Raw genomic sequence first — 27,609 nt, 5'->3', positions numbered from 1 at the left:
TCCTTCATCAGGAATGAAGCTTGTGGGCTGGGAGCTGAGAGATAAATGGGAGGAGGGCTTGGGCTGGGCCTGGGCCTGGGGGGAGGGCAGCTGGGAATGTGATAGGTAGATGAAGGTGCGGGTGGAAGTGATATCGGTCGGAGGGGAGGGTGGAGCCCCTCCAACCTATCACTTCCACCCATACCTTCATCTACCTATCGCATTTCCAGCTGCTCCCCACCCCCCAATTTATCTCTCAGCCCCTTGCCCCCAAGCCTCATTCCTGATGTAGGGTTTATGCCTGAAACGTTAATTGTCCTGCTCCTCAGATGCTGCCTGACCTGCTGTGCTTTTCCAACATCTCACTCTCAACTAGAGTATATAAATGATTTGGAGATGCCGGTGTTGGACTGGTGTGTACAAAGTTAAAAATCACACAACACCAGGTTATAGTCCAGCAGGTTTAATTGGAAGCACACTAGCTTTCAGAGCGATGCTCCTTCATCAGGTGATTGTAGAGGGCTCGATCGTAACACAGAATTTATAGCAAAAATTTGCAGTGTGATGTAACTGAAATTATACATTGAAAAATTGATTGTCTGTTAAGCCTTTCATCTGTTAGAATACAGTGATAGTTTCACTTCTTTCATGTGTAAATCACAAAACCCTTCTTTTTAAAGTTGCATTCTCGGGTTAGCTGTTAACAATGGTGATAGCTAGACAATATGTTGAAGGTGTTGGCCCCCAGAGAACACAGGGGCTATCACCATTGTTAACAGCTAACCCGAGAATGCAACTTTAAAAAAACGTTTTTATGATTTACACATGAAAGAAGTGAAACTATCACTGTATTCTAACAGATGAAAGGCTTAACAGACAATCAATTTTTCAATGTATAATTTCAGTTACATCACACTGCAAATTTTTGCTACAAATTCTGTGTTAGGATCGAGCCCTCCACAATCACCTGATGAAGGAGCGTCGCTCTGAAAGCTAGTGTGCTTCCAATTAAACCCGTTGGACTATAACCTGGTGTTGTGTGATTTTTAACAGAGTATATAAAAGCAGCGTGACTAAATAAGAAGCTTAAAAACTAATTTCGAGTTGTAAACTTTTTACAGAGCAGAAGGCATCTATTCAGCCCATTGGATTTGTGCTGAATCTCTGAAAAAGCTGTTTATTTAGTCCCATGTCTCTGCCTTTTCTATAGACTTTTTATTCCAATATTTTTTCACTTTGTTTATGAACGTTATTGACCTGAGACAGTGTACTTTAAATCCAAAGAAAATTCTCCTCAACTGTTCTTGTGCCTTTTGGGGAGTGGTACTTTTGGAGGAACAAAAAGAAACTAAAACAGAACCTTGTTCTATATATTTTAAAAGTAAATTAGGGGAAAAAATGAAATCAATGGTAAAGTTTTATATATGTTTCCAAAATATGCAATTATTTATTTCTCTTTGGAGTTTGTGATCTGACAGAAAATTATTTCAATCACTCACAGGAAGAAGTTTAAAGATTTACTGATCCATTGTACATTTACATAAAATTACTTTTGCAGGTGATTTTACAAGGGTTAGTTTTCCAAAATTGTAGCCACAGCTCAGATCTTCAAGTACATATGATGACTTGATCAGCATATCTCCATGGAAAGGTTGATATGCACATTTCACTGTTTTTGGTAAACTACTTCATCCCATTACCCCTCCAATAACCTGATTCTTCATTGTCCATAACTACTAACAAATGCCAGTTCCACCAGTATGCATTTCTCTGTCATTTATACTAGGGATACTCTATCTTTTTTGCTTCTGAGGATCCTCCCTATTTTATAAAAACTTCAGTGGACTCCTGTAATATAAGTCTTTTTATCTGTATAAAAATTAAATCTACAAATATATATTATTTTTCCTTAACTTTGTTATGGATGAGACCAAACCCCCTCAAAATATATAACGGAGATAGCCTAAACTCTAACTTGTATTTTATTTAACGGCAAGTGTAAGAGGGAGGGGGCGGCTGAATAATCATTTCATGACTTATAAGCAAGTATGTGAAAAGTATGCACTCTAGCAATGACTTTTCCTGTTGATATCAGTGATATATTCTATGACAATCCGGAGCAAGGTATTTCAAATACTGAACTGGACGACAACTTAATTTGTGGCAGAGAACTTCAATGCAATGGTAAGAGCTGACTATCCAGCATGAGCTGGAGTGCTGCCAATTTCCTGGGGACACAGTAAACCAACCACCAAGAATGAAAACTGTTATCAAATTAACAAACTGCTACAGGGGGAAAGTGCAGTATGTGCAATATAGCTGGGAAATAAGGGCGCAAATTCTGTGAAGAAATCACTCCAGAAGAGCCGTGAGAACTTGCAGTGGAAGTTGTCGAACATGCAAGGTATACCAAATTTGCAGGACACTTCAAGTCTATACTGAACAGCACAACGTGAGGAATTTCTATAAAACTCTGAAGACTGTGTGGGGTCCACCCTTATTTGGCTGCATCTCAGATCTCAGTGCTGGCAGAGAGTCTCTTCTGACAGGACAATTAGTAAAGAACATTGGCCTAACCAATTAAGGAGTGTCTTATTTACTCTAAACAAGACAGCTTTACAAAGACAAGTTTCCAGACTGGCTCAAATATGAAAACCTGGACAACAGTCTTTGTTGAGGAGGCTGACAAGACCATTGATCCTGACTCCTGACAGGCATTTGTTTAAAAAGCATTTTAAAACAAATTTTACAGGAAATACAACAAATCCATCATTTCTCTCTTTTTAAAGAAGCAGTGGATAAATGCCTAGGGAACAGTAAGTATAGAATTAGAGAACAGGACAAGGTTCATGTTTTGGAAATGGGGTCAATCAGAATAGCTTTGCTGAAGATTCTTCTGATAATTGGAGAAATATCACCATCAGGTTTTCTTTTTTTAAAAGACAAAAGACACCCCTCTTGCACTGAGGAGAGACAAGTCACTGAGTTATCAGTCAGTGACCCTGTCAATTGGGCTATCCATTTACAAATGAGAGCTCATATTCTGTATTTACTTGTAGAGTTCCACAGGACTACAGGCTGAGAATCATATCCTCCTGTCTTGGGTCAGGAGATGGGATTATGCTGGCGATTTATTACATTAGCTTTTAAGCAGTAAAAATAAAGTGTTTAAGGCTATGAACTAAATCTGTGCAGCATTTTAAGAAGAATTATTTTGTTTTCCATAGATCATCCAGGCCTAATTAATGCAGCACAGATTGATAAATTTCAAGAGAAGGCATATATGGAACTTCAGGATTATGAAGCAAAAGCCTATCCAGATGATTCTTACAGGTATGATGGAATAACTTTCTGTAGTTTTCAATGCAACACCTCTACTTGGACACATCACAGGCTCAGAATGAAACTCATATTCTATGAGCTGACGCCCTGACACTTGGCGAGAGTCAGATGCAGCAAAGTTACTTAGGTACATTAGGTTGAAAATAGAGGCACATTTTGCCTTTTGGGATATTTTAAATGGGTGCAGTAAAAAACAGATTCTGAGTGGAAGGTCTTGTATCTAATCTGTGTTGTCAAATCGGTTCTCGTTATTTTTAGGTGTCATTGGTTGTGCCTGAAATCAGCTTTAGACTAATCCAAATATGCAGGTCTGAGCCTGTTTCAACCCTTCTGTAATGTGCATCATCTAAGTTCTGACTAATTTTAGACTTTAGTAGTTGCTCTCGAAGGAACCATGGGAGATCATCTTGAACACAATTCCTCCACCTCACCTGTTGATTTGTTTTGGTACCTTGGTGGTATACTATTATAATCCAAGACTTAGATAATGCAATAGACAACCACATATCCAGGTTTGCTGATGACATAAAGATTGGCAGCATAGTAAATAACTTAAGGCACACTGGTAGTTTAAATGAGTGGACAAAGCTGTGGCAAATGAATTTAATTGGACCAAAACATAATAGATCTGGGGCTGTACAGGAACATTGGTTAGGCCACTTTTTGGAATATTGAATGCAGTTCTATTCTTCCTATCGAAAGGATGTTGTGGAACTCGAAAGAGTTCAGAAAAGATTTACAAGGATTTTGCCAGGACTGGAGGATTTGAGTTGTAGGGAGAGCTTAAATGGGCTAGGGCTGCTTTCCCTGGAGCGTCGGAGGCTGAGGGATGGCCTTACAGAGGTTTATAAAATCATGAGGGGTACATGGATAAGATAAATAGACAAAGTCTCTTCTCTGGGGTGGGGGAGTCCAAAACTAGAGGGCATAGGTTTAGGGTGAGAGGGGAAAGATGTAAAAGAGACCTAACGGGCAACCTTTTCATGCAGAGGGTGGTACATGTATGGAATGAGCTGCCAGAGGAAGTGGTGGAGGCTAGTACCATTGCAACATTTAAAAGGCATCTAGATGGGTACATGAATAGGAAGGGTTTGGAGGGATATGGGCCGGGTGCTGGCTGGTGAGACTAGACTCGGTTGGGATATCTGGTCGGCATGGACGAGTTGGACCAAAGGGTCTGTTTCTGTGCTGTACATCTCTATGATTCTATCCATTTTAAATGCTGCAATCCAGGAATATTGGAGGTCTGTAGAGATGAAGGGGTCTGCATACATAAATTACCAAGAGGTTATAATCAGGTTTTAAAAAAATCAAGAAGGTTATTGGAATGTTCAGCCTTAACATGATGGCTAGAAACAAGTGGGGAGAAAGATTTCCTGCTGCTACATAACATTGGTCAAACAACTGCTGGAGTATCGTGTATTTTCAGGACACTGCACCTCCAGATACGTTCATCTGGAGGACACTACACACGTTTTCCAGAATGTTACTGTACACCTCATGGTTAAATTCTGGGGAGAGAGTGTATACCTGGAGTATAGAGGGTGATGGATGATTTTGTATTATGTGGAGCACTGAAGCGGGTCATTTGGCCTAGCTGCACTGTGGTTGTTTTAATCCAGCACACAAGCCGGCTCCCACCCCTCTTCTTCAGCATAAACTTCTGTTACTACTTCTCTCATGTGTATCTACCCATAAATGCATTTCTGCTATTGGACTCCTCTATGCCATGTGACAGCAAATTCTAACTGCTGTCTGACTAAAGAAATTTTTCTGAATTTCTATATTGAAACTAGTTTACATTTTTTCAAATGTTCAAAGGGGTCATAGAGTCATAGAGATGTCCAGCACGGAAACAGACCCTTTGGTCCAACCTGTCCATGCCGACCAGATATCCCAACCCTATCTAATCCCAACTGTCAGCACCTGGCCCATATCCCTCCAAACCCTCCCTATTCTTTTACCCATCTAGATGCCTTTTAAATGTTGCAATTGTCCTCGGCTCCACCACTTCCTCTGGCAGCTCATTCCAAACACTTACCACCCTCTGAGTGAAAACGTTGCCCCTTAGGTGTCTTCTATATCTTTCTCCTCTCACCCTAAACCTATGCCCTCTAGTTCTGGACTATTTATCCTATCCCTGCCCCTCATTATTTTGTAAACCTCTATAAGTTCACCTCTCTGCCTCCGACGCTCCAGGGAAAACAGCCCCAGCCCATTCAGCCTCTCCCTATAGCTCAAATCTTCCAACCCAGGCAACATCCTTGTAAATCTTTTCTGAGCCCTTTCAAGTTTCACAACATCCTTCCAACAGGAAGGAGACCAGAATTGCACGCAATATTCCAACAGTGGCCTAACCAATGTACTGTACAGCCACAACATGACTGCCCAACTCCTGGATTCAATACTCTGACCAATAAAGGAAAGTATACCAAACGCCTTCTTCACTATCCTATCTACCTGCAACTCCACTTTCAAGGAGCTATGAATCTGCACTCCAAGGTCTCTTTGTTTAGCAGCACTCCTTAAGACCTTACCATTAAGTGTATAAGTCCTGCTAAGATTTGCTTTCCCAAAATGCAGCACCTCACATTTATCTGAATTAATCTCCACCTGCCACCTCTCAGCCCGTTGGCCCATTTGATCAAGATCCCATTGTAATCAGAGGTAACCTTCTTCGCTATCCACTATACCTCCAATTTTGGTGTCATCTGCAAATTTGCTACTATACCTCTTATGCTCACATCCAAATCATTTGTATAAATGATGAAAAATAGTGGACCCAGCACCGATCCTTATGACACTCCACTGGTCACAGGCCTCCAGTCTGAAAAATAACGACCACCCTCTCTCTTCTACCCTTGAGCCAGTTCTGTATCCAAATGGCTAGTTTTCCCTGTATTCCGTGAGATCTAACCTTGCAAACCAGTATCCCATGGGGAACCTTGTCAAACGTCTTACTGATGTCCATATCGATCACATCTACCGCTCTGTCCTCATCAATCCTCTTTGTTACTTCTTCAAAAAACTCAATCAAGTTTGTGAGATATGATTTCCCATGCACAAAGCCATGTTGACTATCCCTAATCTGTCCTGGCCTTTCCAAATACACATACATACTGACCCCAGGATTCCCTCCAACAACTTGCTCACCATCGACGTCAGGCCCACATATCTATAGTTCCCTGGCTTGTCCTTACCACTCTTCTTAAACAGTAGCACCACATTAGCCAACATCCAATCTTCCAGTGCCTCACCCATGACTATCGATGATACAAATACCTCAGGATGAGGCCCGGTAATCACTTCTCTAGCTTCCCACAAAGTTCAAGGGTACACCTGATCAGGTCCTGGGGATTTATCCACTTTTGTGTGTGTCAAGACATCCAGCACTTCCTCTTCTGTGATATGGACATTTTACAAGATGCCACCATCTATTTCCCTACAGTCTATATCTTCCATATCCTTTTCCACAATAAATACTGATGCAAAATGCTCATTTAGTATTCCCCCCATTTTCTGCTGCACCATACAAAGGCCGCCTTGTTGATCATCGAGGGGCCCTATTCTCTCCCTAGTTACCCTTTTGTCCTTAATGTATTTGTAAAAACCCTTTGGATTCTCCTTAACTCTGTTTGCCAGAGCTATCTCATGTCCCCTTTTTGCCCTCCTGATTTCCCTCTCTTAAGTATACTCCTACTGCCTTTATACTTGTCTAAGGATTCACAAAATCTATCCTGTTTGTACCTGACATATGCTTCCTTCTTTTTCTTAACCAAACCCTCAATTTCTTTAGTCATGCAGCATTCCCTATACCTACCAGCCTTTCCTTTCACCGTAACAGGAATATACTTTCTCTGGATTCTCGTTATCTCGTTTCTGAAAGCTTCCCATTTACCAGCCATCCCTTTACCTGCGCACATCTGTCCCCACTCAGCTTTTGAAAGTTCTTGCCTGTTACTGTCAAAATTGGCCTTTCTCCAATTTAGAACTTCAACTTTTAGATCTGGTCAATCTTTTTCCAACACTATTTAAAAAATAATAGATTTATGGTTGTTGGCCCCAAAGTGCTCCCCCACTGACACCTCAGTCACCTGCCCTGCCTTATTTCCCAAGAGTAGGTCAAGTTTTGCACCTTCTCTAGTTTGCTCCTTCTATCCATATAGTGAATCAGAAAATTTTCTTGTACACACTTAACAAATTCCTCTCCATCTAAACCCTTAACACTATGGCAATCCCAGTCTATGTTTGGAAAGTTAAAATCCCCTCTCATAACCACCCTATTATTCTTGTAGAGAACTGAGATCTCCTTCCAAATTTGTTTCTCAATTTCCCTCTGACTTTAGGGAGTCTGTAATACAATCCCAGTAAGGTGATCATCCCTTTCTTATTTCTCAGTTCCACCCAAATAACTTCCCTGGATGTATTTCCGGGAATATCTTCCCTCAGTACAGCTGTAATGCTATCCCTTATCAAAAATGCCATTTCCCCCTCCTCTCTTGCCTCCCTTTCTATCCTTTCTGTAACATTTGTATCCTGGAACATTAAGCTGCCAGTCCTGTCCATCCCTGAGCCATGTTTCTGTAGTTGCTTTAATATCCCAGTCCCATGTTCCTAACCATGTCCTGAGTTCATCTGCCTTCCCTGTTAGGCCCCTTGCATTGAAATAAATGCAGTTTAATTTATCAGTTCTATCTTGTTCTCTGCTTTGTCCCTGCCTGCCCTGACTGTTGGACTCGCTTCTTTTCTCAACTGTACCAGTCTCAGATTGATCTCTTTGCTCACTATCCCCTACCACCTCCCCACCCCACCCCACCTTACTAGTTTAAATCCTCCTGAGCAGCTCTAGCAAATCTCCATGCTGTATATTAGTCACCTTCCAATTTAGGTGCAATCCGTCCTCCTTGTACAGGTCACTTCTACCCCAGAAGAGATTCCAATGATCCAAAAATGTGAATCCTTCTCCCATATACCAGCTCCTCAGCTATGCATTCATCTGCTCTATCCTCATGTTCCTGCCCTCACTCGTTTGTAGCATCGGGAGTAATCCAGATATTATCACTCTCGAGGACGTCCTTTTTAAATTCCTGCCTAACTCTCTGTAATCTCCCTTCAGAATCTCAACCTTTTCCTTTCCTGTATCATTGGTTCCAATGTGTACAATGACCTCCTGTTGGCTCCTCTTCCCCTTGAGAACATTCTGCACCCTCTCTGACACATCCTTGATCCTGGCACCAGGGAAGCAACACACCGTTCTGGTTTTTTGCTACTGGCCAGAGAAACATCTGTCTGTACCTCGGACTAGAGAGTCCCCTAACACAATTGATCTCTTGGAACCCAATGTACCTCTCATTGTATTACAGCCAGTCTCAATACCAGAAACCTGGCTGTTTGTGCTATGTTCCCTGAGAATCCATCACCCCCTACATTTTCCAAAATATCGTACTTGTTGGAAATGGGGATAGCCACAGAAGACTACCTGCCTATCTCTCTTGCGTTTCGTGGAATTAACCCATCCGTGTTTATCTGCGACTTTTCTCTCTTCTTATAACTGCTGTCCATGACTCCCCTTGCTTTTGTAAATTCCTCAGTGCCTCGAACTGTCTCTCCAACAGATCCATTCGATCTGATAGGATTCGCAACCAACAGCATTTATTGCGGATATAATCCTCAGTAACTCGTAAACTCTCCCTAAACTCCCACATCCGACAAGAAGACCATATCACTGTACTAAGGGTCATTTTTGCTCCTTCACAATCTACAGACCCAGAAAATAGCACTGTCTTATTCCTCTACAAAATGCTGTTCCAGGTTAAATGAATACTTATGGCTTATATTTTAAGTTTAATCAAGAGACATACCTCAATAAAACAAATAAGCAAGAAAGAACCCACTTTACTCACTGCTGCAGACTTACTGTAAGGCAACACTTAAATATTCGCTTGTGTTTCTGTGCTATGACCGCTCTCAAACAGGTTCCTTCAAGATTAGTTGTGAATTTCACTGTTTGTTAATTTTCCCAACGTACTCCGATATCGAGTGCTACATGAATTCAAACAGCAAAGGCTGTTTGCAGGTTCACTGCTGTGTCAGATTCTCTCTCTCTCTCCTGCACTGTCTTCACTATGTGCTTCCTTTGTTTGTTCCTCTCCCTTTTAAAACTGCTGTTGTTTTGACTGTTTTTTCTCTGAAGTTCCAAAACAATGCAACAGCATCTAAAACAGTAATTGCTGCTTCTGGAATTAGAGGAAATCGTTACATAGAATTTTTCTTTACGTTGGTGAGGGAATCTAGAATGTGGAGGCGTAACCCTAAAATCAGAACCAAACTCTTTGAGAAAAGATCTCTCATCAGAAGATAGAATTGTTAACTCAATTTGTAATTTTTAGGTGGATATCATAGATAGAGATTTGGGGCTAATGTGAGTGAACGGAATAACAGGCTAGCAAGTTATATTGGCCATTCCTTTTCATGTGGTCTCCTGCGATGGACAGGTGTGGTGGAACTGTCTAAATAACAACAACCAGTCACGATTGAGCTGTTCCGCAGATTGTGAGAAGCTTCTCATTGAATCAAAGCAATGTGACTCTATTTCCCCCATTTACTATCTCACAAGCAGATAAAGTCAGCAATTAACTCCAGGAAGTTTCTGTTTCTTTTCCTGAACATCTCAACATTTCATGTTTTTTTCACTCATTTCTTTTTGAACTTCCTTCATAAATTTTAATCCAATGATTACTGCACCCTGTTGCTCTTTGTTCAAATACATTAATGCAATAAAAGCTGCAAGTACGTTACATTTTGTACTGGTTGACATCGCTTGCAACAGAAAACAAAGTTATCAAATTAAATTTTCAAGAAATAACATATCTGTTAAAGTATAGTACCAGGATATCAATTAAATAAGATTTGTTGTATTTGTGTTATAGTTCCACAGCACTGAAATTGCGACGTGCTTGGGTTTTTGCTATTTGTGAAGTCTTGGCTGCCATTTTCCCCCTAAGTGTACATTTCAAAAGCTGTTCTGCAGAAGCTAGCATATTTTTGTCTTGGAACACAAAAGGTAAAGATTTCAGCTAACATAATTATAATTTATTGTATTTTATTCTGCCAGATTATCAAGACTTCTTCTTAGATTGCCTGCACTACGACTCATGAGTTCTGCCATCACAGAAGAACTGTTCTTTGCTGGACTAATAGGAAATGTGCAGATTGACAGTATAATACCTTACATCCTGCGAATGGAAACTGCAGAGTACAACAGTCAGATCACAGGATCTGCAGTGTGACTTAACACCTACGAACAATCTCAACAACCTGCTGAAAACCTCTTGACCTTCACTCAGCAATGAGGGACAATTGCAGGTTGTTCATGTACAAAGAAATCACGGGGTAGTCTTTATAAAAGAAGAGAATGATAAAAAGCAATTCATGGAGAGTAGACTGTGAATATTTTTCATTGCTGAATTGTGCTTGATAGCAATTGTAATAAAAAAAGAGACCATGAATTATCCCTTCCTGTTTTTAAATTAGTTTCTGCAGTTTGCAGAATGTGTGTACAGCTTGAGTTGAAAGACGCCACGACCATATATTTGTGTTTACCCCAAATTTTTAAAAAATTTATAGGACTGTATTTGACTAAGTGGTCATTTGAGAAATATGGGCTTATTTAATGTTTGAATAACATTGATAAAGCACTGATGTTGCATGTCTGAGACTGTTCCTATATATAGCATAGCATTTAGATGTTGATTCACACATTTTGGGCAAATATTGAACAACTATGTGAATAATTGACAAATTTGCCTTTATCAAATGACTAAGTAATTGTATCTGGTAGCTTAATTTTATTGATGTATCTCATATTCTGTATTCTTTTTAATGAATAAGAATATAAGGGAAAGCGAGAGAGGTGACAAATTGTATTTGCAGTGCTACCGTGTCAAGCTAATATTAGATTTTTGTCATCCTCTTCATTGTAGAATGACATGATAGCAAGTACACTGAAATCCATCTGATCTTCAGTGATCCCACAACCCAACTCAAGTGGTAAACATCCCCAAGGAAACAGTCTCACTTTTATATTGAAAACACGCACAGAAGTGCTAAATGGAAGGATATGGATTTGACTCGAGGATTTGGATGCATTTAAAAAGCAGTTGTAAAAATAATTTACTGTAGCACTTTGAGAGCTGTCGAGAAAACAACAATGCAAAGTTTTATTCACATTGTATATCCCAGTTTCTTTTCCCCCACCCCAAGTCATTTGTTTTCCAACCTTTATTTTTGAATAAGTCCCTAAATGCAGAGGAGAAATCTGTGATTTAGCAAGTTTCAGACGAAGTCCATGAAAATATCTGGACTCCCTTCCCCCTAAAAGAATGTCAATGGCAGATACCTTGATAAAAATTTGAGTACATTTTTATATTTTCACATTTATGTTTGCTGGAAAACCAGCTTCTTATGGATACAGGTCCTGGCAATCTTGGACTGGACACATTTTCTTTGTGCTAATATTTCCTCAGATACAGTAACTGATTTCATATTTATGTTCCAATAAAATCAAAATGGTTGATAAGTGTTTAGTCTGTACAGTTACAGGTTTAGCCAGTTTTTAGTGTTGCAGCAATGTTTTCTGCTGCACCATAGTGGAAACTTTACCTGCATCGAAATGTTTTATGGAATGCCATTCACAAATACATGTTTTCTGTCTGAATTGTGGTTTTCAATATTCAACTTTAGAATTTTACAAATGTCCTGTTAGATATTTGGAACGGAAAGGAATGCTAGTATGGAGGAACAAGCAATATGTGGGCATGTTGGTTGTTGGTTTTCCTTTGCTACTGACTTTGGTTATGTTGAAGGAAGCCCTTTTCATTCAGCAGTCTTAGCCTGCTGCAGATTTTAATCAATCAGAATCTGCATTTTTCTTTTGAAGGGGAGGGCAGGGTTCTCTTTGGTTTGTGTAGTGGGAGGGTGGGGTGGGGAGGGAACAATAATTGAAGCCGCGTAAAATGAAACCTTTGACTATTGCTAGCTTTCTCACCAGCTTTTGCAGGATAACTTAAGTTGACTATTTTGTATAAAAAAGAAAATATATAATTTAAAAAGCCTTTCTGTGTCTGATTCTTTAAGCCCCCCAAAATCCCTTGCTTAATACACAATCAGGCCTCTTGCATGTTTCCAAAAGCAAGTTTATTCCCTTTCGAGGCATATTTGAAAACTACATATATTGCTAGAATCTCAATTAATGAAATGTGTTCCTTCCATAGAGGTCTGACTAAGCACTTTGCCTGAGGAGGTGAACCACTGAAGCAAATGTTATTAATTTTAAATTGCACCGTTTGATTCATCAGTAGCTAATTGATCAGAAAAGTTGAACGGTTCCATTACTCAACAAACGGCTAGTAATGCAGGTAACAGAGGAAGCTTAAGACCTGATGGTAATTATAGCTGTTGCCATGACAATCATGAATCGTTTTTATATTCCTGTGTTAGTGGCCATAAAATTACGTCCTGTCAAAGCTGTGTATAACGTTGGTGTAACTTGTTTTTATATATATAAATATATATATATATAAAAATATACATCCCCACACGGTGCACATGAATTGAGGTGTAGCCTAGACCCTCTTAAAGATAATGTGCTCTCCAGTTTGAAGTGCTTTGTATTCCATATCTATGTGTCATACACTAGTGATAGCTCAATCTTTATATCGTCAGTATCCACCCCAGTCCCTCCCCTCAACTGTGCTTTTTGTATAAATGCTCCTGTAAATGTCTTGAAATCAGACTACAAGTGTAAATTCTATTTTGACTGTATTTTTTTAAACAGATTGTAACTGATTTTATTAGGAAACGAATCTGTGACGTTTATCTGTTTGTATATAGCTACATGTTAGGATGATGGCAATAAGATTGAGTATTAAAGCAGCAGCAAAAAGCGAGTTCTGTGTACTTGTGAATGATAAAAAAAAACTTAGTAAACTAAGACTGGCATCTCTGTATTTTGTTAGTGACATTTCTTAAAACAAACCTGTAGCTATTGTACAAAGAGCAAAATATGACGAATGCTGGAATCTGACATTAAAAAGTCGAGCTTGCTGGGGATCTTGCCCATGTCGGTGCTGCACTTAAGGAAATGAAATACGGTGTCGCTGTTTCCTGTCTCCAGCCCTTCCGAAAGAACATTTTAGTGCCTCCTGGTGCAGCTTGTTGCATTGCTTGTCGTTAAAAAATAAATGTAGTAAAACATCCCAAAGTGCTTTTCAGCAACATAATTGAAAATGTGATGCTGAGCCACACAAGAAAAATTAGGGCAGGCCTTGGGCGCAGAGTGAAGGTTTTGAGGTGCATTTTGAAGGAGAGATTTCATGAGGGAATTGTCAAGTTCGGGAGTGCCATGTTCAACTAGAGCAGCAGTGATCTGCTGTTTAATACTGAATCTATTCTTGAAACCACATCTGGAGTACTGTACACAGCTTTGGTCTCCCTATTTAAGAAAATTTGTAATTACCTTAGAATAAGTTCTGGGAACGTTGACCTGACTGATTCCTGGGATGAGGGACCTATCATACGAGGTAAGGTTGGACAGGATGGATCTGAATCCATTTGAATTTAAAAGAATGAGAGATTACCTTATTGAAAGATAAATTTCTGAAGAGGCATCACAAGTTGGATGGGGAAATGATGTTGTTTTTTTGTGGGGAGGTTAGAACTAGGTGGCATACCTTAAAAGTAAAGAGTCTCATGTTCAAGATTGAGATGAGAATTTTTTTCTCTCAGCGATGAGAATCTCAGGAGCTCCCTTCCTCAGAGTGCAGGCAATATTTGAATATTTTTTAAGGCAGAGATTTTTGATTCACAAGGGAGCCGATAGGTATGTGGGATAGGCAGGAATGTAGAGTTGAGGTCACAATCAGCTCAGCCTGAATTTTTTGAATGATGGAGGAGACTTGTGGGGGGTTGTGTTCTTTTTACTCTTTTGTGGGATGTGGGCATTGCTGGAAAGACAGGTGTTTGTTGCCTATCCCCAATTACCCTTGTGCTGAGTGTCTATCTAGAGTCAACTAGAGTACGGTGGTGAGAGGTGACTGAGTAGGCTTCAGGGAGAAGTCAGCTCCGTTACCATTGAGAAGGGGATTGCAGAAGAAGCAATGTCGAAGGACGGTAAAATCCCAAACATTACATTGCTCTAGTATTTCCCTCCCTCCTCAAAACTGAGAGGGGAGTGAGCGGGGCTGTTAGAAAATGCTGTTGTGACTTTGAAACAGCAGAGCCTCAGCAGTGAGGTGGTCCTGCTGTTGAGATCAAAATGCAGGCTTTGGTGAGCTTTGGACTTCTCTGTGGAGGGCCAGCAGTGTTGAGGTAAGGTCTTCCAATTTCTCTTAATTCAGTAGTTACTAGAGGGATAGTAACAGTGGTTAGTGCAGTTGTAAGGTGCTTCTTTGAGATGTGGGACACGGGAGAAGGCAAGTGTCTTGATGTCTCGAGGAATTAAGGGCTACGGGGAGAATGCGGGTAAGTGGAGTTAAAATGCCCATCAGCCATGATTGAATGGCGGAGTGGACTCGATGGGCCGAATGGCCTTACTTCCACTCCTATGTCTTATGGGTACCTGACAAGCCTATCTGCAGGAAATATATGCACCTCCCATCAGACCACATGGATCATTTGGACTCACTGAGGAGCATACAGGAGGCAGAAAATTTCATAGATAGGAGTTTCAGGGATGTTGTCACACTAAAGGTGTGTGACTGCCAGGAAGGGCAGGCAGTGCAGGAGTACCCTATATGTATTCTCCTTTCAAACAAGTAAATCACTTTGGATACTGTTGAGAGGATGGTCTCTCAGCGGCAAACACCAGCAGCATCACCCAGATCAGTGGTACCACGACTGCCTGTGTTCTATAACAGGTCAAAGTGTAGGTGAGCAATAATGTCTTTACAGTCAGTGGCATAAGCATTTCTTTGGCTGTTAACAAGACTCCAGGACACTCCCTGGTTCCAGAGTCAAGGATGTCTCTGAGGGGGCACAGGATATTCTGAAAAGGGAAGATGAGCAGCCAGAGGTCATGGTCCATTTTGGTACTCGCAACATAAGCAGAAAGAGAAATGAGATCCTGCAAAGGGAATTTAGGGAATTGGGTCAAAAGTTGAAAAGCAGGACATTCAGGGCTGTAATCTCAGGATTACTCCCTGTGCCACATGTTGGTGAGACCAGAAATAGAAAGATAATATAGTTGAATGCGGGCAATAGAGCTGAGGAACAAAGGAGGACTTCAGTTATCGGGATCATTAGGATCTCCTCCAGGGCAGGAGGGATCTGTACAAGAAGGACATGTTGTACCTAAGCTGAGGGGCACTAATATCTTTGCAGGGAGGAGGAATTAATCTCGTTTGGCAGGGGTGGGAAACTGAGCAATGGGTCAGAATGTGGAGTGATCAAGAAGGTAGAGGTTAAGTATGTAAATCTAATAGGAAGAGAATAGATAGGTCAGTTTAACGAACGTGGTCGGACTAGCAGTCTGAAATGTATTTATTTTAATGCAAGGAGTATAACAGGTAAGGCAGATGAGTTCAGAGTCTAGACGGTCCACAGTGTTGTCACCATTTCAGAAATATGATTGAGAGAAGGGCAGGACTGGCAGCTCTACTTGCCCAGATTTAGATATTTCACACGTGATAGAAAGGGATTTAAAGAGAGTGGGGGGACTTGCACTGAGAGGACACCTTGGAGGGTTCATCCAGCAAGACCATGTGTGTAAACCCAGGAAAAAGAAAAGAGTATTTGCTATAATGGGGTTATACTATAGACCTTCCATTAGTCGGGGAGAGATAGAGGGACAGATGTGAAAGCAGATTGTGAAAAGATGTAAAAACAACACGCTTTTGTGTACTGGGTGATTTTAATTTCTCCAATATTGACAGGGACTTCGTTAGTGCCAGGTTAGATGGGGCAGAATTTAGTTCATCTGGAGGTTTTCTTGAAATAATATGGAGAAAGGCCAACTAGGGAAGAGGCCATACTAGACCTACTGGGGAATGAGTCTGACCAGGTGATCAAAGGTTCGATGGGGGCATTTTGAGAACCGTGATCGTAGTGCAGTAAGATTCAAGATAGTTAGTCCTTGGGTGAAAATGCGAAATTGGGGGAAGGCTAATTACAAGAGCATTAGGCATGAGTTGGAGAAATTCAATTGAGGGCAGCTCTTTGAGGGTAAATCTACATCTAGAACCTAGAACATAGAACATAGAAGGATACAGCGCAGTACAGGCCCTTCGGCCCTCGATGTTGCGCCGACCGAATCCTACCTAACCTATACTAGCCCAATAACTTCCAAATGCCTATCCAATGCCCTGATGTGGGAATCCAATCTGATGTGGGAATCTTTTAAAGACCAGTTGATCGGAGTTCAGGACCAGCATGGGCCTGAGAGGATGAAAGAGGAGAATGGCAAGATTCTGAAACCTTGACGAGATGTTAAAGTTTAGTCAACAAGATAAAGGAAACATATGGGAGGTTTATGAAACTGAAATGTGGCAAGGTTCTTGCAGAATATAAAGGAAGCAGGGCAGAACTTAAAGCAAGGAATTAGGAGGACTAAAAGAGGCCATGAAATTTTCTTGGCAGGTAGGATTGAGGAGAATCCCAAGGCATTTTATACCTATATTAGGAGTAAGAGGGTGTCTAGGGAAAGGATATATCCACTCAAAGGCAAAGGAGGGCACTTACCCGTGGAGCCAGAGGAATTGGGTGAGTACTTAATGAGTATTTTACATTAGTATTTGCTACAGAAAAGGAAATGGATGATGGTAAGATTTGGAAGCGTTGTGCTGATATTCGAAGGCATGTCAATGTTAAGTGTTGGGTGTTTTTTAAAAAATTCAGATGGCTTCCCCGGGGCTGATGGAATCTATCCAAGGATACTGAGGGAAGTGTTGGAGAAGATTGTTGGGGCCTTGATAGAGATCTTTGAATCCTCATTAGCCAGAGGTGAGGTCCCAGACATTGGAGAATAGTTAATGTTTTTTCCTTTGTTTAAGAAGTGCAACAGGGATAATACAGGAAATATAGGCTGGTGAGCCTTACCTCACTGAAAGGGAAATTACTGGAGGAGATTCCTGGGGACAGGATTTATTCATATATGGAAAAGAATAGATTTATTAGGGATGGTCATCATGGTTTTGTGCATCTTGTCACAAATTTGATTGAATGTTTTGAAGAAATGATGAAGGTGATTGAGGATAGGGCAATGGATGTTGTCTGCATGGACTTTACCAAAGCATTTGACACAGTCCCTTTTGGTAGGCTGATCCGGATGATTAAGTCACATGGGATCTATGGTGAGTTGGTAAATTAGATATAAAATTGGTTTGGTCATAGAAGACAGAGGGTAATTGTGGCGGGATGTTTTACTGATTGGAGGTCGGTGACCAGTGGTGTACCATAGGATCGGTGCTGGAACCTCTGTTTTTCATTCAAGTCATTTAAATATATTACAGTGTAGGTGGTCTGATTAGTAAGTTTGCAGATGACATGAAAATTGTGGATTTGTGGATAGTGAGGAAGAGTGTGAAAGGATACAGCAGGTTATCGATATTAAATATATATACAATGATGAGGCATGGATCGTGTGGATAGTTGGAGTCTCTTCCCAGGGTGGAAATGTCAAATACTAGGGGCATAGGTGAGAGGGGACAGTTTAAAGGAGATGTGTAACTCAGGTTTATTAGAGAGCGGTAGGTGCCTGGAACATGCTGCCAGAGGAAGTGGTTGAAGCAGATACAATAGCAATGTTTAAGAGGCATTTGGACAGACACCTGAACAGGCAGAGGATAGAGGGATACTACATGTGCAGGCAGATGAGATTAGTTTAGACCTGATGGGCCGAGGGTCCTGTGCTGTACTGTTCTGTATTCATATTATTTTGGATCTGGAGTTGCATGGAGGAAACCCCATATAACAATGGCAGATTGCATTACCTAATGCATGTTTGACATGCTTGACACCCAGCAATGGTTTCTGGACTATCAGATTTCATGAATTGAACTTAAATTCTACCAGCTGCCGTGGTGACATCTGAACCTGTTTCCCCGACAATGCCTTCATCTTCCCCATTGGCTATGTCCAGTTTGTATATCTTGTAAATCTGTGTAGCATTGGTTGTGGTAAGCTGAAGGTTGTGTTATGCTATATTTGAGTTGTTCAGGTCTATTCATAATTTTTCCAAAAAAACTGGGCATTCGTGAATCCAGTAAGCCCTAGACTGTAGATAGGCCTGGGACATTAACATTTGCACCATTTTTAACATATTTGAGTAAAAAGTGAGGTCTGCAGATGCTGGAGATCAGAGCTGAAAATGTGTTGCTGGTTAAAGCGCAGCAGGTCAGGCAGCATCCAAGGAACAACTTTACCAACATCTTCCACCCCGACCTCAAATTCACCTGGACCGTCTCAGACTCCTCCTGGAATCATATCCTGGAATGGAGATGGGTAAATCTAAGATGACCTAGCATAACCTTATTTGGCACTTGTGACCCCATTGGCTGAAGTCCGAGAACATTCCAGAAGGTCTCAGAAAGGGGGGAAATAAGGGAAAGCTGATGGCTGTTCCCACAGTGAAGACTCAGCTGGCAAAGACCTTGAATCCCTTTGAAGAGTTCAGTTATTTTGATCCAGCAGCCTAATCACATTCACTTGAGCAGGTAGTACATGCGTTTTTTAGGTAGTCAGCCTAGTTTGGAAAATGTTCACTTAATTTGTTAAGAGTTGTTTTCTTTAACTTGAGTGTTTCAATAAAACTAAGTTTGAATCATGGCACTTTGTTTATCTCATACAGCAAGAGCGCCTGGGTAAACATGTTTTATGAGTAGTAAACTGCTAAAAGTGTCTGTATAGAATATCTAACATGCAACATTACAAATGGTTTTTGGCTACATAAAACAGGGTGCTGTGTGTTAATGTATGCAGCTTCTAGCACATCTAAACCATCAGACCTAACTGATAACATGCAATTGGTTTCCATTGTAATTCTTGGCAAAGTCTAGATTATGTAGTAAATGCCCAATGGGGAATCGTGTATAATTTTGAACATTCTGTTCTGAGACTTGCAAGCATGGCTGGTTCAACATAATTGGCGATGTGGAAGGTGGCATTACCAGAACAGATATGGAGGAACTGATAGAATGAGATGAAGTCCTTACGGGAAGTCATGTTCGAGGGTGTGTGTTGAGGTAACTGTGGGAATCAGTGGGTTTGTAGTAGATATCGGTGTCCAGATTATCCGTAGAAATGTAGGGAGGCTCAGTGGTTAGCACTGCTGCCTCACAGTGCCAGGGAGCTGGGTTCGATTGCACTGTCTGTTTGGAGTCTGCACATGCTCCCCATATCTGCGCAGGTTTCTTCCAGGTGCTGCAGTTTCCTCCCACAGTCCAAAGATGTGCAGTTTAGGTGGGTTAGCCATGAAAAATGCAGGGTTACAGGGATAGGGTAAGACGGTGGGTTTAGGTAGGATGCTCTGTAGAGGGTAGGTGTAGACTTGATGGGCTCATTGGCCTGCTTCTACATTGGCATTCTATGATTGATTCTAGATCCAACAATGGCTCAGCGGTTAGTACTGCTGCCTCACGGCACCAGGGACCTAGGTTCAATTCCCACCTCTGGCAACTGTCTGTGTAGAGTTTGCACATTCTCCCTGTGTCTGTGTGAGTTTGCTTCAGTTTCCTCCCATAACCCAAAGATGTGCAGGTTAGGTGAATTGGCCTTGCTAAATTGCCCATAGTCTTAGGTACATTAGTCAGGGGTAAATGTAGGGGACAGGTCTGGTTGGGTTGCTCTTCAGAGGGTCGGTATGGACTTGTTGGGCCGAAGGGCCTGTTTCCATACTGCAAGTAATCTAATCTAATCTAATCATCCCAATGAGATGGGCCAGTTGAAGCTGACAGGAGGGTGGAAATTGGAAGGCAAATTGATAAATTCAGTCCTGAAGAAGGGTCACTTGATCTGAAATGTTAACTCTGATTTCTTTCCACAGAAGCTTTTCCAGCAATTTCTGTGTTTGTTTCTGGTACATTCTTATAAGTTGCATCTTACAGCCTTCAGGACTCAACATATTGAGTTTAACAATTTTAGAATATGACCACCCTCCTCCATGTTGCTTAGTCATTCCTGCCTTATATGGGTTACTTCCTGCACAACCAACCCATTTTCAAATATTCACACTTCTCATAAGCACCCTATTTATCTTGTTATCATTTTATTTGCCTATTGCCTTTTCTCTCTCTCTGGGATTGGTTTCCATGGACTGCATTCACTCTTCCTACACCCCATCATCATCAAATATCACCATTTCCAGGCTGTCACTGCTCCGAAAGCATTGGCTCGCTTGCTCTCCACAGATGCTACTGAGTTTCTCCAGCACCTGGTTTCATTTCAGGGAATAAGCTTATTTGTTTCTCTGTTTTGGGGATGGTTGGGTAGAGCCAGGAATGTATTGCTAAACCAGCAGCAGAGCCTGGACTGTGATGTGTGTAATTTCTTTGGATCTCGGTCACTAACTCAAATATCAGTCCTTCCCAAGCTTTCTCCCAATTCAAGGGTGACCCCATTTCAAGGCTTTAGTCAGTAAGAACTTAGAGAGAGGAGTGTTCGAGCTGGAATTCAATTGTTGTTTTCTTCCATTGGTAACCAGTATCGGGACTCCAGCATTTTAGATTACTTACAGTGTGGAAACAGGCCCTTTAGCCCAACAAGTCCACACCGACCCGCCGAAGCACAACCCACCCATACCCCTACATTTACCCCTTACCTAACACTGTGGGCAGTTTAGCTTGGCCAATTCACCTGACCCGCACATCTTTGGACTGTGGGAGGAAACCGGAGCACCCGGAGGAAACCCACATGGACACAGGGAGAATGTGCAAACTCCACACACTCAGTCGCCTGAGGTGGGAATTGAACCCAGGTCTCTGACGCTGTGGGACAGTAGTGCTAACCACTGTGCCACCCACCATCCCAGATGGAATCCCTCCCATCTTTTGGAAGCCCTGTCCTATACATGCATAAGAGTTTACAAAATCTAAACAGTACGCTAATGCTCCTAGAACGTAAGGCTTACTCAATGCATACTGAAATTAAAACCAGGAAGCCATCTGGTGGGAATCACAAACATGGCTAAGATCAAGTGTCTGTTCTTATCAGGACAGGTGTCGAGTTGCGAGTCATCAGAGCTAGTGGAGAGACCATCGCTGGATCGTGATTGGATGTTGGAGGATTGTTTGGTTGTGCTGACCTGCTATTGGTGGATCTTCATGCTGGCTTCGGCCTAACGCCAATTCAGGGACCAGCCAATCTCGGAGCCATGGCCTCAGCAGCCGTTCGCAGCCCTGGCCAGGGCATTCGCAACACAGTCAGGGTGACTGTGAAGAAGGTGGAGGAGCACACACTGGTCGATCGGACAGTGTTTGTGAAGAAAGTGTTGTTGGAGTGCTGTGGCTTTGCAGCAGCACAATATATGAGTGAGAAATGCACTGATCTGTATGTAATAATGATAATTCGGAGCTGTGTATGTAAATGTGGAAATATGAATGGCATTACCTAATGTACAGTGTATCAAATTATTCTATGCATATTTTATGAATAAAGTATATTTTTGAAATTAAAAAAAAGCGGATGTGTACTGCCTGCAGGATTTCCCTGGGGCAGGGTATTTCGACGTGACCTTCAGGAGTGTGAAGCATTGCGAGCAGCTCCTGAACGTCTTCAAGGAGAAGGAAGGGGAGCCTCTGTTCTCCATCTTGTCGGCGGTCCCGTTGTGTGTGCTTCCTGCGCAGAGAAGTCGGGTTGTTACAATCCAAATGTACAACCCCTACGTCCCAGCGGCAGATGTTCTCACCTTCTTGAAGAGGTATGTCCAGGTTGAAGGAGAAAGCAACGATGTCGTTGATCCTTTCGGGATCTGGACAAGTAAAAGGCAGGTCAAGGTAACCCTGAGGGTCGATGGCAGCGGGAACATCCACCCACCCTCCAGCTTCGCCATCGGAGGAAGCAGAGGCTACCTGACGTACGCAGGGCAGCCGAAGGTGTGCCGAACCTGCGGGAGGTCAGGCCACATGGCGGCCGACTGCAAGGTGACCGCATGCCGAAATTGCAAGCAGGAAGGCCACCTGACCAAGGATTGTAAGGAGGCCAAGCACTGTAACCCATGCGGAGAGGCGGGCCACATGTACAAGGCCTGCCCAAGACGAGGAGCCGCTACCTACGCACAGATGGCCGGAGGTAGCAACACGAATACGAGCCGCGGACCAACAAAGACGAGGAAGGCAAATGAAAATAGTGTGGAAACGGTGCCTGGAGGCACCCAGAAGGAAGAGCAGGCAGTAGCGGAGCAGACGGCAGACAGCGGGGAGGTGCAGCAGCCGATCCAAGCTCCGTCAAGGCAGTCGGAGGAAATGGAAGGGGAGGAATCAAAGGATGCAGAGGACTGGATCACAGTAAAAAACAGGAAGAGGAAACCTCTCGGGGGCCCCAAAGCCACCCAGCGAAGGGGAAAGCGACACCTACAAGCCGAAGACGCATGCAGCTCTTCCGATGGTGAGGATGGGCGCAAGAAGGGTCGGCATCAGAGGAAGAGACAGAGCGCCGTGGGGAGAAAGGAGGGCAGCACCGCCCAGGAAGGAAAGGACGATCCCTCTGAGGGGACAGGTAAAGGCCTCCCCCTACCCGGTGAGAACCAGGAGGTACTCACCGGCCCACAGCTCCAGGTATCTGGGAGCAGCGGTCCTATGACAGCCCTGCTGTCAGACGGAGAACTGGCCAGTGCGGACCACGGGCCCGACATGAAGACAACAGAGTGGGGTAATGGCCCCAGCCCTGCGAAGGTCCAACAGTTTGCCGCCACCACAGGGATGCACGCAGCTACCCCAGAAGGGCAAGACCAGCAGCAAATGGACGCCAGTAAACCTGTAAACTGTTAAAATGGGGTTGAAAATTGCTAGCATCAAATCGGCTACGCGATGCGTTTCAACGCTGGCCTTCCTGGCCAGCATTAAAGCCAACGTCCTGTTTCTGCAGGAGTGTGGGATACCCCACCTCAGCAGTTACAGGAGGTGGTCGAGCTTGTGGGCCCATGGGCCGTCAGTGTGGTCGGGGGGCAACGATAACCACTCCTCAGGCCTAGGGATCCTTTTGCGGGGAGGCAACTTCACCATCTCCGAGGTTAAGGAGGTGGTGGGCGGGCGCCTCCTCGTCGCGGATGTTAAATACAGAAACGCTCCCGTAAGACTAATCAACGTGTACGCCCCAGCGGATAAGAGTGAACGGTTGGCCGTCCTGCAACAGCTTCCACTGTTGCTGGCTACGTCCAGGCCGGTCATTCTGGCCGGAGACTTCAACTGCATCATTGATGCAGATGGACGATCCGGCGGGGGGGACAGTAAACTGGACGCTACGTCCAGAGCCCTGATGGACATGGTAAAAGATGCCAAGCTGCACGATGTCTTCAGCACCCCTGCAGATGGAGCGCAGCGTAGATACACATGGTCACGGGCAGACGGGTCTATCCGCTCAAGGATAGATTACCTGTTTGTGTCCCGAACGTTCTCGGTCAGAACCACCGACGTCAAGCCGGTGTTCTTCTCTGACCACTGCCTCCTACTGGCCGACTGTCACCTACAGGACGAGCAGCGGACGGGCAAGGGAACGTGGAAACTGAACACTAAGCTGTTGACCCCGGGAAACATCGAGGAGCTCAAGAGGGATTACGCAGGTTGGAGAACCGCGAAGTGTCTCTTTGAGTCTCCAGCAGACTGGTGGGAAACAGTTAAAGGGAACATCAAGAGATTCTTCATCCTCAAAGGTGTTCAGGAGGTGAGAGAGAGGCGGGGAAAACTGTCCCAGTTCCAGGAAAGTATGCAGAACCTGCTCCTGCTGCAGACGTTGGGGGTCGATGTCACGGAGGACCTCAAGGAGGTGAAGGGCCAGCAAGCCTCGCTCTTTGCCTCGGAGGCCTCCAAGATAATCTTCCGGTCCAGGGTCCGCTCGGTGGAGCAGGACGAGACGTGCTCACGTTTCTTCTTCCAGAAGGTGCACAAAGACAGCTCTGTGCTCAGCAGCCTGAAGGAAGAGGATGGCTCGGTAACGTCATCTCAGGCTGACATCATGAGGATCAATAAATCCTTCTATGCCAGCCTGTATGACACGAAGCCAACCGACAGCACGGCCTCACAGTCATTCCTGTCCTCTATCACGGAGGTCCTAGAGGACAGAACGCGAGAGAGGCTGGACCAGCCGCTATCTCTGGATGAGCTGACCAGGGCCCTCGAGTCCTTCGAAAAGAATAAAACTCCCGGAAGCGACGGCTTACCGGTCGAGATCTATTCTGCTCTGTGGGACTTGATTGGCCGGGACCTTCGGGCAGGTACCATGAGTGAATCCATGAATCCATGAGGAAAGGCATCATCACCCTCATCTACAAGCAGAAGGGGGAGAGGGACGAAATTAGAAATTGGAGACCGATCTCACTGTTAAACACAGACTACAAAATCTTGTCAAAGGTCATCGCTAACCGGGTCAGGTCTGCTCTGGGAGCGGTGATCCACCCCGACCAAACCTGTGCTGTACCGGGCAGGAAGATCTCTGAGAGTCTCGCACTCCTCAGGGATACGATCGCCTACATGCAGGACAGGGGGGTGGACACCTGCCTCATCAGCCTGGACCAGGAGAAAGCCTTTGACAGGATATCGCATACATATATGAGGGATGTCCTCTCCAAAATGGGCTTTGGGGAGGGAATCTGCAATTGGATCAGACTGCTCTACACCAACATTGTCAGTGCAGTCTCAATCAATGGGTGGGAATCAGATAGCTTCCCTGTAAGATCTGGAGTCAGGCAGGGCTGCCCACTCTCTCCTGCCTTGTTTGTATGTTGCATAGAGCCATTTGCCGAGTCCATCAGGAAGGATGCGAGCCTGAGAGGGGTGACTATTCCTGGCAGCGGGGGCCTACAGGTTAAGGCCTCCCTGTACATGGATGACGTCGCCGTTTTCTGCTCGGATCCGCTGTCCGTGCACAGACTCCTGTGCATCTGCAACCAGTTCGAACGGGCCTCGGGGGCCAAGGTAAACCGAGGGAAGAGCGAGGCCATGCTCTTCGGGAACTGGACCGACCAATCCTATATCCCCTTCACCGTGAGGACTGACCACCTGAAGGTGCTGGGTATTTGGTTCGGGGGTGCTGGGGCGTGCGCCAAGACCTGGGAGGAGCGGATCAGGAAGATGAGACAGAAACTAGGCAGATGGGAGCAACGGTCGCTCTCCATCGCGGGGAAAAACCTGGTCATCAGGTGCAAGGTACTCTCAGTATTGTTGTATGTGGCACAGGTCTGGCCTATCCCCAGAACCTGTGCTGCCGCAGTCACCCGGGCCATCTTCCACTTCATGTGGAGATCAAAGATGGACCGGATCCGAAGAGACACCATGTACAAAGACCGGTGCAATGGGGAAAAAAACACTCCCAATGCCACCCTCGCCCTGATGGCCACCTTTGTGTGTGGCTGCATCAAACTGTGCGTGGATCCCCGGTACGCAAACACCAAGTGTCACTACGTACTGAGGTTCTACCTGTCCCCGGTGTTGCGAAGGATGGGCCTGGCCTCGCTGCCGCGGAACGCTCCAAGTAGTTGGACCGTTCTGTACCACCTGTCCTTCGTGGAGAAATTTCTGAAGAAAAACACCTTTGACCACAAGTCCATCAGGAAGTGGTCAGCACGTAGTGTCCTTGAGACCCTTCGGGAAAAGGAGAGGGCGGATCCTGTTGAGTGGTTCCCTGAGCAGGCTGTCAAAGCCATTTGGCAGAATGCCTCATCGCCAGAACTTTCTAACAAGCACCAAGACATGGCTTGGCTGGTGGTGAGAAGGGCTCTACCTGTGAGATCCTTTATGCACGCCCGGACTCTCAGCCGCACCGCACGCTGCCCTCGAAGCGGCTGCGGGGGGGACGAGACTGTCACACACCTCCTTCTGGAATGTGCCTATGCAGAGGAAGTCTGGAGAGGAATGCAGTGATGTTTGTCGAGGTTCGTCCCGAGCAGCGCCGTGACGCGGGACTCCGTGCTCTACGGCCTGTTCCCCAGGACGCACACCGAGACGAATATCAACTGTGCCTGGAGGATCATCAACTTGGTGAAGGATGCTCTCTGGGAGGTCTGAAACCTGTTGATCTTCCAGCTGAAGGAGTTGACCCTGACTGAGTGTTGCAGACTGGCACATTCCAAGGTCCAGGACTACGTGTTGAGGGACGCGCTGAAGCTTGGGGCAGCTGCCGCCAAGGCGCGGTGGGGAAAGACCACCGTGTAACATCTGCCTGCCTAGAGAAGAACAGGGGGCCCACTCAGTCATTTGGGCTCTGCTGACACCTGAGCTAAATATATGGGCATAGGAGCGAGAAATGCACAGACCTGCATGTAAGAAGGAAAATTCTAAACTGTGTATGTTAATGTAAACATATGTATGGCAATACCCAATGTACAGTGTATCAAATTATTTTATGAATATTTACGAATAAAGTATATTTTTTGAAATAAAAAAAACACTTCAGGATGACAGTAAATTTTATACATTCACATGATACATTACACCAGTCCGCGGGCGGCGCTGTCGGTCAGGGTCTGGGTTGTGGTGTCAGCTGACCGCAGGCGGCGCTGTCGGTCAGGGTCTGGGCTGTGGTGTCAGCTGACCGCGGGCGGCGCTGTCGGTCAGGGTCTGGGCTGTGGTGTCAGCTGACCGCGGGCGGCGCTGTCGGTCAGGGTCTGGGTTGTGGTGTCAGCTGACCGCGGGCGGCGCTGTCGGTCAGGGTCTGGGCTGTGGTGTCAGCTGACCGCGGGTGGCGCTGTGGGTCAGGGTCTGGGCTGTGGTGTCAGCTGGCCGCGGGCGGCGCTGTCGATCAGGGTCTGGGTTGTGGTGTCAGCTGACCGCGGGCGGCGCTGTCGGTCAGGGTCTGGGCTGTGGTGTCAGCTGGCCGCGGGCGGCGCTGTCGGTCAGGGTCTGGGCTGTGGTGTCAGCTGACCGCGGGCGGCGCTGTCGGTCAGGGTCTGGGCTGTGGTGTCAGCTGGCCGCGGGCGGCGCTGTCGGTCAGGGTCTGGGCGGTAGTGTCAGCTGGCCGCGGGTGGCGCTGTGGGTCAGGGTCTGGGCGGTGGTGTTAGCTGGCCGCGGGCGGCGCTGTCGGTCAGGGTCTGGGCGGTGGTGTCAGCTGGCCGCGGGCGGCGCTGTCGGTCAGGGTCTGGGCGGTGGT

General features: G+C 44.6%; 1 protein-coding gene across 5 annotated transcripts in view; it reads left to right on the top strand.

Moving 5' to 3' along the window:
- Window positions 1-12,287, top strand: part of nr2c1 (nuclear receptor subfamily 2, group C, member 1) — a 122,133-nt gene extending 109,846 nt beyond the window's left edge. For all 5 annotated transcript variants that reach the window (XM_060843042.1, XM_060843045.1, XM_060843044.1 and 2 more), the window contains 2 exons: window positions 3,207-3,312; window positions 10,436-12,287. In XM_060843042.1, coding sequence (XP_060699025.1) covers window positions 3,207-3,312; window positions 10,436-10,610 — 281 coding nt within the window. In that variant the 3' untranslated portion in view covers window positions 10,611-12,287. The remainder of the gene's footprint in view (window positions 1-3,206; window positions 3,313-10,435) is intronic.
- Window positions 12,288-27,609: the final 15,322 nt, after the last annotated feature.

Source organism: Hemiscyllium ocellatum, chromosome 23, assembly GCF_020745735.1.
Source record: "Hemiscyllium ocellatum isolate sHemOce1 chromosome 23, sHemOce1.pat.X.cur, whole genome shotgun sequence".
Classification (NCBI taxonomy): domain Eukaryota; kingdom Metazoa; phylum Chordata; class Chondrichthyes; order Orectolobiformes; family Hemiscylliidae; genus Hemiscyllium; species Hemiscyllium ocellatum.
This window is presented reverse-complemented; position numbering and strand designations above follow the sequence as displayed.